The sequence below is a fragment of the Geotrypetes seraphini genome, chromosome 12, assembly GCF_902459505.1.
Source record: "Geotrypetes seraphini chromosome 12, aGeoSer1.1, whole genome shotgun sequence".
In the NCBI taxonomy this organism is placed as follows: Eukaryota; Metazoa; Chordata; class Amphibia; order Gymnophiona; family Dermophiidae; genus Geotrypetes; species Geotrypetes seraphini.
Window position 1 is genome coordinate 85,119,311 of NC_047095.1, and position 13,860 is coordinate 85,133,170.

At 42.9% G+C, this 13,860-nt stretch overlaps 1 protein-coding gene across 4 annotated transcripts in view; it reads right to left on the minus strand.

Moving 5' to 3' along the window:
- The window catches only part of RASAL2 (RAS protein activator like 2), a 502,399-nt gene that overhangs the window by 56,919 nt on the left and 431,620 nt on the right, over positions 1–13,860 (minus strand). For all 4 annotated transcript variants that reach the window (XM_033915463.1, XM_033915461.1, XM_033915464.1 and 1 more), the window contains exon 15: positions 7,792–7,929. In XM_033915463.1, the coding sequence (XP_033771354.1) occupies positions 7,792–7,929 (138 nt within the window). The remainder of the gene's footprint in view (positions 1–7,791; positions 7,930–13,860) is intronic.

Here is a 13,860-nt window from a genome sequence, read left to right on the forward strand (position 1 = left end):
AACACATTTCATCACCTTATATATTGTCTTTGCCTTTATACAGTATATTTAAGACATGGATGATAATTATTTGCAAGAAGAAAACAGTCTTTCTTGCCGGAGTTATTGGGGGTAGAAAACTACTTGGCTTTGTTAATGCTATAGGGAATAATCATAGGAACCTGATATAAGCTTATGGAGTCTTAGCCCCAACCATAACCTTCTCTATCTCCATCCTTCTGTCACCATCCTCTGCTGCTTCTCAAGACCACCAGCAGCAGTAGTAGCAGCAGCAGCAGAACAACAGAAAACAGTCTCTATTCATGTGGCTGCAGCTCTGTGGGTCTCATACCCTCCAAAGTTGTCTTCTTGTTTTTGGAGGGGAATTGGATTGGTAGAGCCAGCAGAATTGTGCCCGTTTTCTTTTTATTGCTGCTGCAGGGAAGCTGCAATAGCGAGGGTACCAGTGGAAAGGGGTAGGAGTGAATGGGAAGGGGAACACAAAATGCTAGGGGAGGGGAGAGACGCTGGATGGAAAGGAAGAAACACAGAAAGAGAGGGAAGATGCTGGATGGAAAGATAAGGAGAAAGATGGGAGATGCTGAATTGATGGTAGGAAGATAGAATAAAGATGCTAGATGGAAGACGGAGAATGTGTTTGTGTATGTGAGAGAGGGTGGCAAGTCAAATGGGCGTAAGACAAACGTGTGCGGACAATTGTGCGAAGACAATTGAGCGCAACCACAACTGAGCGCAAGACAATTAAGTGCAAGACAATTAAGCGCAAAAGTCCTGCGCTCAGTTGTCTTGCGTGCAATTGTCATTGCGCTCAATTGTCTTCGCGCAATTGTCCGCGCGTTTTTGTCTTGCGCGCATTTGACTATGAACTGTGAGAGAGAAATTAGTGAAAGACTAGGGAACAAGAGGAAGAGGAATGGGAGAGCTGGGATGAGGCAAAGAGATGGAAAACTAAAGACTAGATAGTATAAAAGAGAGAAACTGAAGACTAGATAATAAGAGCCAATGAAATCTGGACAGAGGAAGAAAAATAAATGTAAGAAAGCTGAAAAAAAAAAATCAATGTTGGGGATGGATAGTCGAGGGAATGAAGAAAGGAAGAAAGAGAAACGATAAATAGACAGGTAAAAGAGTTGAGATGACAGTGAAAAACAGAAACCAAAGCCCGAGACCAATACATTTAGAAAAAATGAAATGACCTTGAAGACATGATTTTGGTTAAGTATTATTACTTGTCCACAAGTAAAGCTCTCTTTGGAAGGTCAGGAGGGTGACCAGGCAGTTTTGGGTCCAGCAGTTAGTGCAGATCTGACTGCATTTCTGAAATATTCTACAGATTTCATCCTTGCTAGGGCCACCTCCCTGATAACTTTCCTTCATGAAGAGGATAATTCTGCTGTTTTAAGAGCTTACTTAAAAAAAGAAATCTATGGTTTTCTGCAGAAAAACTACACAGATTTTTCTAGATGTGTCCTGAACACTTAATTATCAAGCAAAGTATTTTTGGCTTTGAAGAACTGAGTATTAGCTATAGGTGCTACTTTTTTCATTTCCCTGTGCTATGTTACACTTCAGCACACTCAATACCAGTCTCATGATATTTAAGACATATTCTTAGATTTTCCTCTATGATTAATCTTACCCTCTCCTATAATATGGGCTGTTAATTCATCAAGTTTCTGATTTCTCTTTTCTTGTATCTCTCTAGGGATAGTAATCTATATGGTTTCCTTTTCTTTTCCATTTGATTATGAGAGAACTATGTCTTATCTCAAAATGCAAATAAAAAAATAGAAATTAAATTAGCAGTCAACAAAGGTAGAAATTGTTTTTATTTTAGAATAAATTATGTAGTGGCCATGTTAGTGCACTCTAACATTTCATAAATAAAAATAAAACAAAAGAGAAAATAAGATGATACCTTTTTATTGTGGAAATTTTTTGTCTAGCTTTTGGAGGCCAAAACTCTACAAACTGGAAAACAAAGACTGCATGGGGGAGAGTGTGAGTATGGCATACATAAACCCACTGCTGAAGAAAAATAAGTACTGGGAAAATTGTGGTTATGTTTTGATTTTATTTCCTGATATTTTGAGCTTATTGATGTATTTGTAATTGTTACCTGAAGATGGATGTCAGAAAGGCAGCAATAAAAGTATACATACCTGTTCAATGCTTTGCTATAAATGATAATAGATAAGTATAAAATATAATAAGTCAATGATCTTACAGAAGCATGTCATGAGACCAGAAATGTACTCAATTGACATCAGAACTGGTTAACTGGAACATAGCATTAGGAAAGGAATGGAGAACAAAACTGAGAATATTATAATACAGTGGTGCCTCGCATAACGAACGCCTCGCACAGCGAACGCTGCGCACAACGAACTTTATGTCTTGCTCCCTACAACGAACTTCGTTTCACACAACGAAGTCGCCCGAGCTGCATCCTTCCGCGCAGGCACTGCGCTTAACTGCCCTCTCTCCGCCTGGCTCCCTCTTGCCCCCCCGACTCCCCGACACGATCGGGGCAAAAAGGAGCCCAAGCCCTCTTGCCCCGCCGATTCCCCAACTCCCCGACAATATCGGGCCAGGAGGGAGCCCAAGTCCTCCTGGCCACGGCGACCCCCTAACCCCACCCTGCACTACATTACGGGCAGGAGGGATCCCAGGCCCTCCTGCCCTCGACGCAAACCCCCCCCCCCCCCAACGACCGCCCCCCCCCCCCAAGAACCTCCGACCGCCCCCCCAGCCGACCCGCGACCCCCCTGGCCGACCCCCACGACACCCCCAGCCCCCTTCCCCGTACCTTTCTGTAGTTGTCCGGACAGACGGGAGCCAAACCCGCCTGTCCGGCAGGCAGCCAACGACGGATTGAGGCCGGATTGGCCCATCCGTCCCAAAGCTCCGCCTACTGGTGGGGCCTAAGGCGCCTGGGCCAATCAGAATAGGCCCGGGAGCCTTAGGTCCCTCCTGGGGGCAGGGCCTGAGGCACATGGTCGGGTTGGGCCCATGTGCCTCAGGCCCTGCCCCCAGGAGGGACCTAAGGCTCCCGGGCCTATTCTGATTGGCCCAGGCGCCTTAGGCCCCACCAGTAGGCGGAGCTTTGGGACGGATGGGCCAATCCGGCCTCATTCCGTCGTTGGCTGCCTGCCGGACAGGCGGGTTTGGCTCCCGTCTGTCCGGCCAACTACAGAAAGGTACGGGGAAGGGGGTTGGGGGTGTCGTGGGGGTCGGCCAGGGGGGTCGCGGGTCGGCTGGGGGGGGCGGTCGGAGGTTCTTGGGGGGGGGGGCGGTCGTTGGGGGGGGGGGGGGTTTGCGTCGAGGGCAGGAGGGCCTGGGATCCCTCCTGCCCGTAATGTAGTGCAGGGTGGGGTTAGGGGGTCGCCGTGGCCAGGAGGACTTGGGCTCCCTCCTGGCCCGATATTGTCGGGGAGTTGGGGAATCGGCGGGGCAAGAGGGCTTGGGCTCCCTTTTGCCCCGATCGTGTCGGGGAGTCGGGGGGGCAAGAGGGCTTGAGCTCCCTTTTGCCCCGATCGTGTCGGGGAGTCGGGGGGGCAAGAGGGCTTGAGCTCCCTCTTGCCCCGATCATGTCGGGGAGTCGGGGGGGCAAGAGGGCTTGAGCTCCCTCTTGCCCCGATCGTGTCGGGGGTGCCAGGGACCACACGGAGTCACCCACCGTACCACCCGCTTCGGGTAAGCGCAGTTATCGGTGGGTGGCTTATTTGCGGGGGGGGGTGCCTTATTTTACATTTTTTTCTAAAAAGGGGGGGCTGTCTTATTTGATGGCCCTGCCTTATCATCGGGGAAACACGGTAGAAAAAAAAAAAAAATGAACAGTTAAGTCCCAGTTTTTGCCGCTGAGACTCTGCCCTCTCTCACTGTAAAATTAGACTCTACTTAGTCTGTCTTTAAATTTAAAAAATGTGTGTTGTTTTAAAAAACAATTATGTTTTTAGATGTATCTAAATAAAAATAGTAACCAAAAATTTATCTTTTTTTATGTCACCTTAGCATATTTTATGCTACAGAACGAATTATTTTTTTTAACATGTATTGTTATGGGAAAACGCGTTTCACATAACGAACTTTTCGCATAACAAACTTGCTCCTGGAACGAATTAAGTTCGTTGTGTGAGGCACCACTGTACTACTGTATCACTCCATGGTGCAACTCTACCACAAATATTGTATACAATTCTGGTTGCTGCATCTCAGAAAAGATATAGAAGAATTAGAAAAGTTATAGTGAAGGGCAATGAAAATGATAAAGCGCATAGGATAACTTCCATATGAGGAAGAGATGGCTTAAGAAAGATTTGATCGGAGTACATTAGAGAGATTGTGAGCCCACCGGGACAGACAGAGAAAAATGCTTGAGTACCTGAATAAATTAATGTAAACCATTCGGACCTCCCTTGGGAGGATGGTATAGAAAATTGAATAAATAAATATAAAATTTGAGTGTAATGGAATGCGTAGATGTGAATTGCTTGGGAAATGCAATGAATTTACTAAGTAGTAAAATTTAAAACAAATTGGATAAAATATTTCTTCACTCAATCTGTAAATAAACTCTGGAATTTGTTGCCAGGGAATATGGTAAAAGCAGTTAGCTTGGAAGTGTTTAAAAAAGGTTTGGATAATGTCCTAAAAGAAAACCCTATAAACCATTATTAAGATAGATGGGAAAAATCCACTGCCTGTCTCTAGGATAAGCAGCACCAAATCTGTTGTACTCTTTTGGGATCTTGCCAGGTACTTGTGACCTGGATTGGCCACTGTTAGAAACAGAATACTTGGCATGAGTTCACAAATATGGACAATCAATAATAAACCAGTATGGACCAATACAAAACACATGAATTCACCAGTATGAACACATCAATAATAAACAAGAAAAGGTACAGGTTAAAATAAGATGAACCCTATATAGCAAAGGTAGAGTAACTATACTGTGTGATTCTTATCACTGTCTGCAAGATGTTAACCTGGCCATACTATCACCACATTAGGGAATGTAATGAAGAGACATTTAGAAACAATATAACTGTAGATTTTGGATCACAGAAATATAGTTAAAATAGAAGTGTCCTGAGGGAGAAATCCTTGTCAGAATGCTTTTAACACATTCTTAAAGAAGAGATAAGCAAGTAGCATCTCTGTAGGACAGGAATATTGGTACAGTAATATGGAAAGCATGGTAGAAGGGTGCCATCCAGAGACTGTGCAGTGGGAGACTGTAGACTGTACAGGAGGATGTGTGCAACTGTGCAGTGGAAGGTCATCTGGAAAACTATACTATGGGAACCTGGAACAGAGATTCAGCATAGACCTCAAATTCTGTACAGAAAGAAAATAATGCACCATTATGATGGGCAGCATACAGACCTGTACAATTCTGCTGGGCTTGCACAAAATCAGTGCGCCAGAGAAGCACAGGGGTGAAGAAAGATGACTGCCTGGGGGAGGCTGCCTACTGAAGTACTTGCTCACTATTGCACAATAGAAGCGTCACATGAATTTTACAGCAAGGTGCAGACGACTCCATACAGTGCTCCTGTCAAGCTCCTGAGCAGGTGGGATATATTGGCCTCAAGAAATTGATGAAGGAAATCATCATAATATGGGTTGTCTGGTAGATAACATTCATGGAGAGTATAAAGATGATCACAGTGGATGTTCTACACTGTCATTCTGTTGAGCCACCATCATAACTGCGAAGAGTATACAGTTTTGTAAGTTGTGACCCGAAGTTATACAACACAAGCAGAAGGGCTGAAAATCTTCAGCTCAGAGGCCTCCCACACAGAATCCGACAGAATCATAAAAACTCCATTTTGTTCAATTCTAAATATCAAGAGAGGTATCCCAAGAAGTGAGAAAACCAAGAACTTTTGCCAGCATAAAAAAAAGAAAAGAAATGCAAAGCAAGATGAAATTTTGTCAGGAGAGCTTTGTTTCGCATCCATTCAACAGAAACAACAACATTGACAAGCTGCAGAAACAGCTGCAAGTGCGAAGGACCATGCATGCTCTAAATTTTACACTAAACTTCTGAGTTCTAGAAGATAAGTTCAGTCACAGTGTTGTCAGATATCACCCACATATGTTCTTCATTCAGTCCTGTTTGTTGAAGGAAAACAAATTTTACAAGGTTGCTTTTTTAAAAAGAACTTTACAGAAATTACCTTCATTGTGAAGTGACATCAGCTCTACCTATCATGCTCTATTAACCTTCATTCAATACTAATTAACTTTACAATTTCTCATTAACTATTGCATCAGAAAATTCTCAAAATACCTAAGAAATCTAAAATATGAGGGGTATTTAATAATTTATCTGAGTATGAAAGAAAGTAGCATGTTGCAACAAATCTCAGGGTTACTCATGCATAGTTGCAGCTCAGTGCAAATCTAACAATCCAAGAGACAGGATGTCAGGAAAGTCCTTGTGCGAATCAGGTAAGAAACTGCTAGATTTGGAGCACTGTTCGGTGATAAAATTTCTCTCAAAAGAAGGGAAAAAGCCACAGGAGATCCATGAACACATGATTGCAGTTTATGGTGAGTCTGCCCAATCATCCTACATAGTAAAATTTTGGAGTGCCAGTTTAAATGGGTTAGAGAATCCATTGAAGATGACCCTCACACTGGACAGCCCGTGGAAGCAACTTCTACCAAACGTGCAAGAAAGTTAAGGATTTAATTTTATCAGACAATCGAATTAAGTTTTCCCAAATAGCTGAAGAAATGGGCATCTCAGCAGGTACAGTTTGGAAAATGATTCATGAAGTCAGGCATGTCCAATGTTAGTGCAAGACAGGCCACGAATGCCAGAAGGCCACGAAGCTCCAATGCAGTCAGGAGAACTTGGAGATGCTCCGTGAAGACCAAGTGAATTTTTTCTCATCGTTTGGTGGCTGGAGATGAGATATCTTCCGGGATGATAAAGGACTTTTGCTTTTGGAGTTCATGCCACATAAGACAACTATAACTGGAGAGAGTTACACCAACACAATGACCACTTTGCAGGAGACAATCAAGGAGAAAAGATGAGGAAAAAGCTCATAGCAGGCATGCTGCTTCTTCACGACAATGCGCCGGTGCACATGTCATGACAATCAGAGGTTGCCATTCGAGAATCTAGTTTTCAACAGCTGCACTTTCCACCCTACAGTCCTGACCTGGTTCCCTCAGATTATTTCCTGTTCCAAGTTTTGAAGAAATATCTCTGTAGTGATAAAGACATCAAGGAAGCTGTGACATCCTGGTTTGAAGGTCAAACAGAAAAATTATTTTTAAAGGAGTTAAAAGTAATTGCAGGAAAAGTGGTTGAAGTGTATGAAGCTTTGGATAAAGGTGGATGGACTAGAAATAAACTAAACTATCAGGGGACTATACTGAAAAATAAAATGCTTTTGAAAACTCTTCTTCCCTACTCAGGTAAATATTGAACACTCCCTTGTAGAACATAAAAGTTTTTATTTTCTGATATCTTCTCTAGAACTCACTAGTTGACAATATTAAAGATATCATTATCTTAAATATGATTTGAATGAAAAAGAAAATATGACATTTTTAGGTATCAAGAAACATGATGGTGTCCAGTAAGCATGAAATGCTAACTAGATTCACTACTGAAAATTATTGTTACTGCTCACAAATTTTAGACTTGTACTATTTCAATCCCTTTTTGTGTTTGTTATCATGTGTTCAATATAAATGTATTTATTTTTTTGGTTACTATTTAGAGACCATACTAGTGTTCAGATTTTGAGGCTTCCTAACCTTCTCAGCTGGTTTAATATCATCTTTATTTTGTTCCGTTGACTCCTCTTCCTCATCCTCATACTGTCCGTTATTCAAGACCCAGGCAGCAGTCCGCTCCACAGGGGACATTGTTGCAGAGTCCACAGGTGATTGAACCTAGAAAAGGCATATCACAATTCTAAGAATATGCTAACAATTGCAACCTACTGATTGAGCATGCAAATTAAGTAAATTTTAAAGTAATGACTATCTGTTATGCTACATTTGTTATATTATACCATGTCTTCTATACCGCCACTACCTTAACAGTTCAGAGTGAATTCCATAGACAAGAAACCAGTTTAAAATGTCTGGAAATACAAGAACTTAAAACTAGCAAGTCATAACCAAATTATCAATTAGGATCATAATCTGATAAGCTAAATTTCTGGAAAAAATGCAAATAACTGCAAATAACATCAAGATCTCAGTGAGAGAGGAAATGTACTGTAGTCCATATTTCTACCATTGGAAGATTAGGTTTTTACCTTCGATAATCTTCTGTTAGTCCCTGTAGGATTCCATACTCTAGGGCCCAGATTCTGTATAGGACGCCTGGTCTCAGAAGCCGACAGGCATCCTATACAGCAGTGGTCCCCAACCTTTTTGACACCAAGGACCGCTTTTATAGAAGCAAATTTTTCCAGGGACCAGTAAGGGGGAGAGGGGAGGATTCAGGGTGGGTTCGTAGGGCAATTTTATATATAATATACATTACATTTCTATTATTATTAAGTTATAATATCGTAATAGAAATTATACAATTTATCATAATACATAAGAACATAAGCAGTGCCTCTGCTGGGTCAGACCAGGGGTCCATCATGCTCAGCAGTCCGCTCAAGTGGCGGCCCATCAGGTCCATGACCTGTATAGTAATCCTCTATCTATACCCTTCAGGAAAATATCTAATCCCTTCTTGAACCCCAATACAGTACTCTGTCCTATCACACCCTCCGGAAGTGCATTCCAGGTGTCCATCACTCTTTGGGAGAAGAAGAACTTCCTAGCATTGGTTCTGAATCAGTGGGAGCCCTGAACTTGTTCTCCTGCAACCAGATGATCCCTTCGGGCCGAGTCGGGGAGGCAGCAGGCTCAAGCAGGCACCAGCGGGAGAGCAGAGGGTGAGAGGAGAAGCGCTGGTGAGAGCATGGAGGACGCGAGGGAGAGAGAGCAGGTGAAGGCAGGCAGAGCGGGGTAGCGGCGAGAGGAAGCTCCACCCACCCCCAGCGAGTCACCAGCAGCGTCAGAGCGCCCGGACTCCGATCGCCTCCCATGGTTTTCAATATCACCTCTATGCTGATGACTCCTAGATCTACCTCTCCACACCAGATATCTCTACAGGAATTCAGGCCCGAATCTCAGCCTGCCTGCCTGTCTGTCTGACATTGCCACTTGGATGTCTCACTCCTATCTCAAAATAAATATGGCTAAAATTGAACTCCTTATCTTTCCGCCTAAACTCAGCTCCCCCCTCCTGCCATTCTCTATTTTTGTGGATAACACATACCTCCTCCCTGTTTCGTCAGCTTGCAACCTCGGGGTGGTCTCTCCTTCTCTGCTCAGATCCAGCAGACCACTAAGACCTGTCGCTTCCTCCTCTATATTACCAAGGTCCAACCTCTCCTCTCTGAGCACACTACTAGAACCCTTGTCCACTCTCTCATCAACTCACACTTAGGCTACTGTAACGTACTTCTCTCAGGTCTCCCGCTCATCTATCTCTCACCCATTCAATCCTTTCAAAATGCTGCTGCATGACTCATTCCGTGAGAGCCGCCATACTCACATTATCCCTCTCCTCAAGTCACTTGATTGGCTCCACATCAATTTCTGAATACAGTTCAAACTCCTCTTACTGACTTATAAGTATATTCACTCTGTAGCCCCTCAATAAATCTCCTAACTTATCTCCCCCCCCGAACTCCGTTTATCAGGTAAACTCCTCTTATGTGTACCTTCTCTTCCACCGCCAACTCCACATTCCTGTCCCTTCTTTCTTGCCAAGCTGTATGCCTGAACAGGCTGCCAGAGTCAATACGTCATACTCCGCCTCTAGTAGTATTCAAATCCAAGCTAAAAGCCCACTTTTTTTTAAAGCTGCTTTCAACTCTTAAATTCCTCTCACTGTCAGATACCTTTACCCATTGTACCATTCCTTCTACCAGAAATTCCCCAACCCTGAGATTGCAAGCTCTTCTGAGTAGGGACCAGCTATTGAATGTTAAATGTACAGCGCTGTGTACATCTTTCTATAGAAGATGATATAGAAATGATTAGTAGCAGTAGCATTATACCTAAAAAGTTTTCCATGCATTTCATTATACTGGATTTAAAATGAGGCAGAGTTTAATGAGATGATAAAAGGATAACATCAGGAGCCTGACTTTAAAACTGGATATTTATGTGAGAAATCCAAACACATTATCTATCTGAAGTCTATTTTAGAAAGGTAATATAGGTCCCTATGTACAGTCTTAGGGCCTATTTGAGTAGAGTGATGGATTACGCTAAAGAATACAACAGTCAATGGGATGGCTTATTCAAATGTACCAAAGGAAAAACTCCCAATTTTCATGCACATGCACAATATTACCTATTTTCAACAGGATGATAAACCATACTATGAAACAAATGCTGTACAGAAAGGGCCACTGAAAAGTTCTCAGACCAACCAAGAAGAGAATGATGTGTTATTCTCATGAAACATAGAAACATAGAAAACGACGGCAGAAAAGGGCTATAGCCCACCAAGTCTGCCCATTCCAATTATCCGTCCCCGGAGTTCACTCCCCTAGAGATCCCATGTGAATATCCCATTTCCTCTTAAAATCCATTACGCTGCTGGCCTCAATCACCTGCAATGGGAGTCCATTCCAATGATCCACCACTCTCTCAGTGAAGAAGAACTTTCTGGAGTCGCTGCGAAATTTCCCTCCCCTGATTTTCAGCGGATGCCCTCTGGTGGTTGAGGGTCCCATAAGACAGAAGAGATCATCTTCTAACTCGATACATCCCGTGATGTACTTATACGTTTCAATCATGTCTCCCCGTTCTCTTCTTTCCTCAAGTGAGTACAGCCGCAACTTTTTTAGTCTTTCTTCATACGTGAGATCCTTGAGCCCCAAGACCATCCTTGTCGCCATTCGTTGAACCAACTCGATCCTCAGTATGTCCTTACGGTAGTGTGGTCTCCAGAACTGAACACAATACGCCAAGTGAGGCCTCACCATGGATCTGTATAACGGCATCATTACTTCAGGTCTCCTGCTGACAAATCCTCTGCGGATGCAACCCATCATCTGTCTTGCCCTGGAGGAAGCCTTCTCCACTTGATTGGCAGCCTTCATATCCTCACTAATAATCACCCCTGGGGGACAAGATGGCGTCAGGAGCAGGACGCTGAGAGAAGCACTCCCGTCTTGAAAGGGAAAAATTTCTTTATTCTACTTTTAAAAACGATAATTTCATGCCTAAAAGAAGAGGGAAACCGAGGGGTATCCCTCCACCTACCCCGGGCTTCTCGACGCCGAGGCAGACTGTGATAACAGCATTCACAGTCCCCTCTTCCATGTCGGGCGTTTCCGCTGCTGTGGAACCGGGAATCCATAGCTTGGACGGCGAGATGTCGCTCTCGTTGAGCCCGCGAGGACCGCATACCCCTCCCAATCCCGGAGAATCTTCGCTGCAGCGGAGCTGGCGGGAGGGCTCCCCCGGAGTGTGGGGTGAGGCTTGCTCTCTCTCCGAAGTTGACCCGGAAGTGGAACATGCAGCAGACACGCTGACCTCGACGTTGGAGAGGCAGCGTTCTGGGGGAGAGGAGCCGACGGTGACCGGCGGTGGGGAGGTGGCAGGAGCCCAGACTTCCATCGCTGGAGCAGGAGCCGTGCTTGGGTCGGCTGGTGTCCCCCTCCTTGGACCATTGGTAAAACCACAGGCTGTTACTCTGGACTCCATTTGGACTGTAATTGAGAATCTTCACCTGGTATGTTCTAACTTTGTTACTATGACCCAGAATTCTACCTCCAGGATAAGCTCCTTAGAGACTATTACTCAGCAACACCAAGTGGAATTAAAAAACTTAGATAAAGCAACAACAGAGACTAAGAATCTAATTACCAAACAAACAACAGAAAAAATGATGATTTTGAGGAAGATTGAAAACCTGGAAAATCAGCAGAAAAATTTAAATTTGAGGATTCTTAATTTTCCGGTTGCCAAGTTTATGTCTACTAAAGAACTCTTTAAGAACTTTATGTTGAATGTCTTAAATGTACCTGAAGTAAGTCTTCCCCCGATACAAAGAATTTACTATATAAAACAAGTGCAGAAAGAAAAAGCTACAGCAGATGAAAATGTTCAATTAGATGTTTCTGATATTCTGCAATCTTCTGACATTGAAATTCAGGGAAGAGCAACTTTATTGGTCTCGTTGGTATTTCTTCAAGATAAAGAAATGTTGCTGAAATTATATTTCAATTTAAAGCAGATTTCCTATTTGGGGGAAAGGGTATATATATTTCCTGATGTTTCAAGGTGGACGCAGTCCAGAAGGAAAGAATTTCTGTTACATAGATCAAAGGTGATTGCTTTGGGGGCAAGTTTCCAGTTGCGATTTCCTTGTAAATGTTTTATTTCCTATCAAGGAAGTAAATATATATTTTTCGAACCTTCCCAATTAGGTTTTTTCCTTGAAGGTAAAGGAATCTCTACACAGTCCGAATGATACAGGTTAATAATGCGGTTAAGGTTACTTTGGATAGGTAAGATCTGACTGCTCTATTTCTTAAAGTTTTTAGTTTCCTTTGTATATTCCCCTTTCCCGAGGGGTTTTACTTTCATCTTGTCTCTTCTCCTTAAGTTGTGGACTGTATTATATGATTTATATGGATGTTTAAATTTCAATTCTTGGTATGTAATATGACTAAGAGAATAATATATTTCTGTATTTCTTTAAACATCTTGTATAGGATGCATTAAAATGATAAATAAATAAAAATTAAAAAAAAAAAAAAAAAAATAATCACCCCTAGATCGCATTCTGCAGTGGTCTTAACCAATGTTTCTCCATTCAGTACATAAGTTCTACGCGGATTACTCTTGCCCAGGTGCATTATCTTGCATTTTTTAGCATTGAAGCCTAGCTGCCAAGTAGTTGACCATCTTTCCAGCAGCAGTAGATCATGTGTCATATTGTCAGGTAATAGGCTTTTGCCTACTATGTTGCAAAGTTTGGCATCGTCAGCGAACAGTGCAACCCTACCAGGCCATGGTGCGCCCCCACCTGGAGTACCGCATCCAACACTGGTCGCCGTACATGAAAAAGGACATAGTACTACTCGAAAGGGTCCAGAGAAGAGCGACAAAAATGGTTAAGGGACTGTAGGAGTTGCCGTACAATGAGAGGCTAGAGAAACTGGGCCTCTTCTCCCTTGAAAAAAGGAGAGTGAGAGGGGACATGATCGATTCAAGATATTGAAGGGAATTGACTTAGTAGAGAAAGAGAGATTGTTCACCCTCTCTGAGGTGAAGAGAACAAGAGGGCACTCGCTAAAGTTAAAAGGGGATAGATTCTATACAAATGTAAGGAATAGTGCTGCCCAATTCAAGAAAAAAATTTTTTATTCGATTCAGCCTATTGAATTGGTTTTTCAATTCAATTTGATTTTCCTGCCCAATTGGGTATTTTTTTCAAACATCCTGGTGGGTTTATTTTATAGCTTCTTCACCCTCTTTGGCTTCTCCTAACCCCACTGGTCCTGTGGGGTAAACAAAATAAAGAAACAAAAAAGGACTTTTCCTCTCTCTGTTAAATCCTAGCTCACATTTGCGGTCTAACACCAGCTCACTTTTCAAATCTGACATATTGCAATCACAAAATAGAAAATAAAATTATTTTTTCTACCTTTTGTTGTCTGGTCAATATTCAAATCTTGTTGGTCCCAGGCTCTGGTTGTCTTCTGATAACTTGCTTGCCAGGGTCTCCTTCTTTCTTCTTTCTCCATGCTAACCATCCATCTGCCATCTCTGTCCTCCCATTCCGTTTCC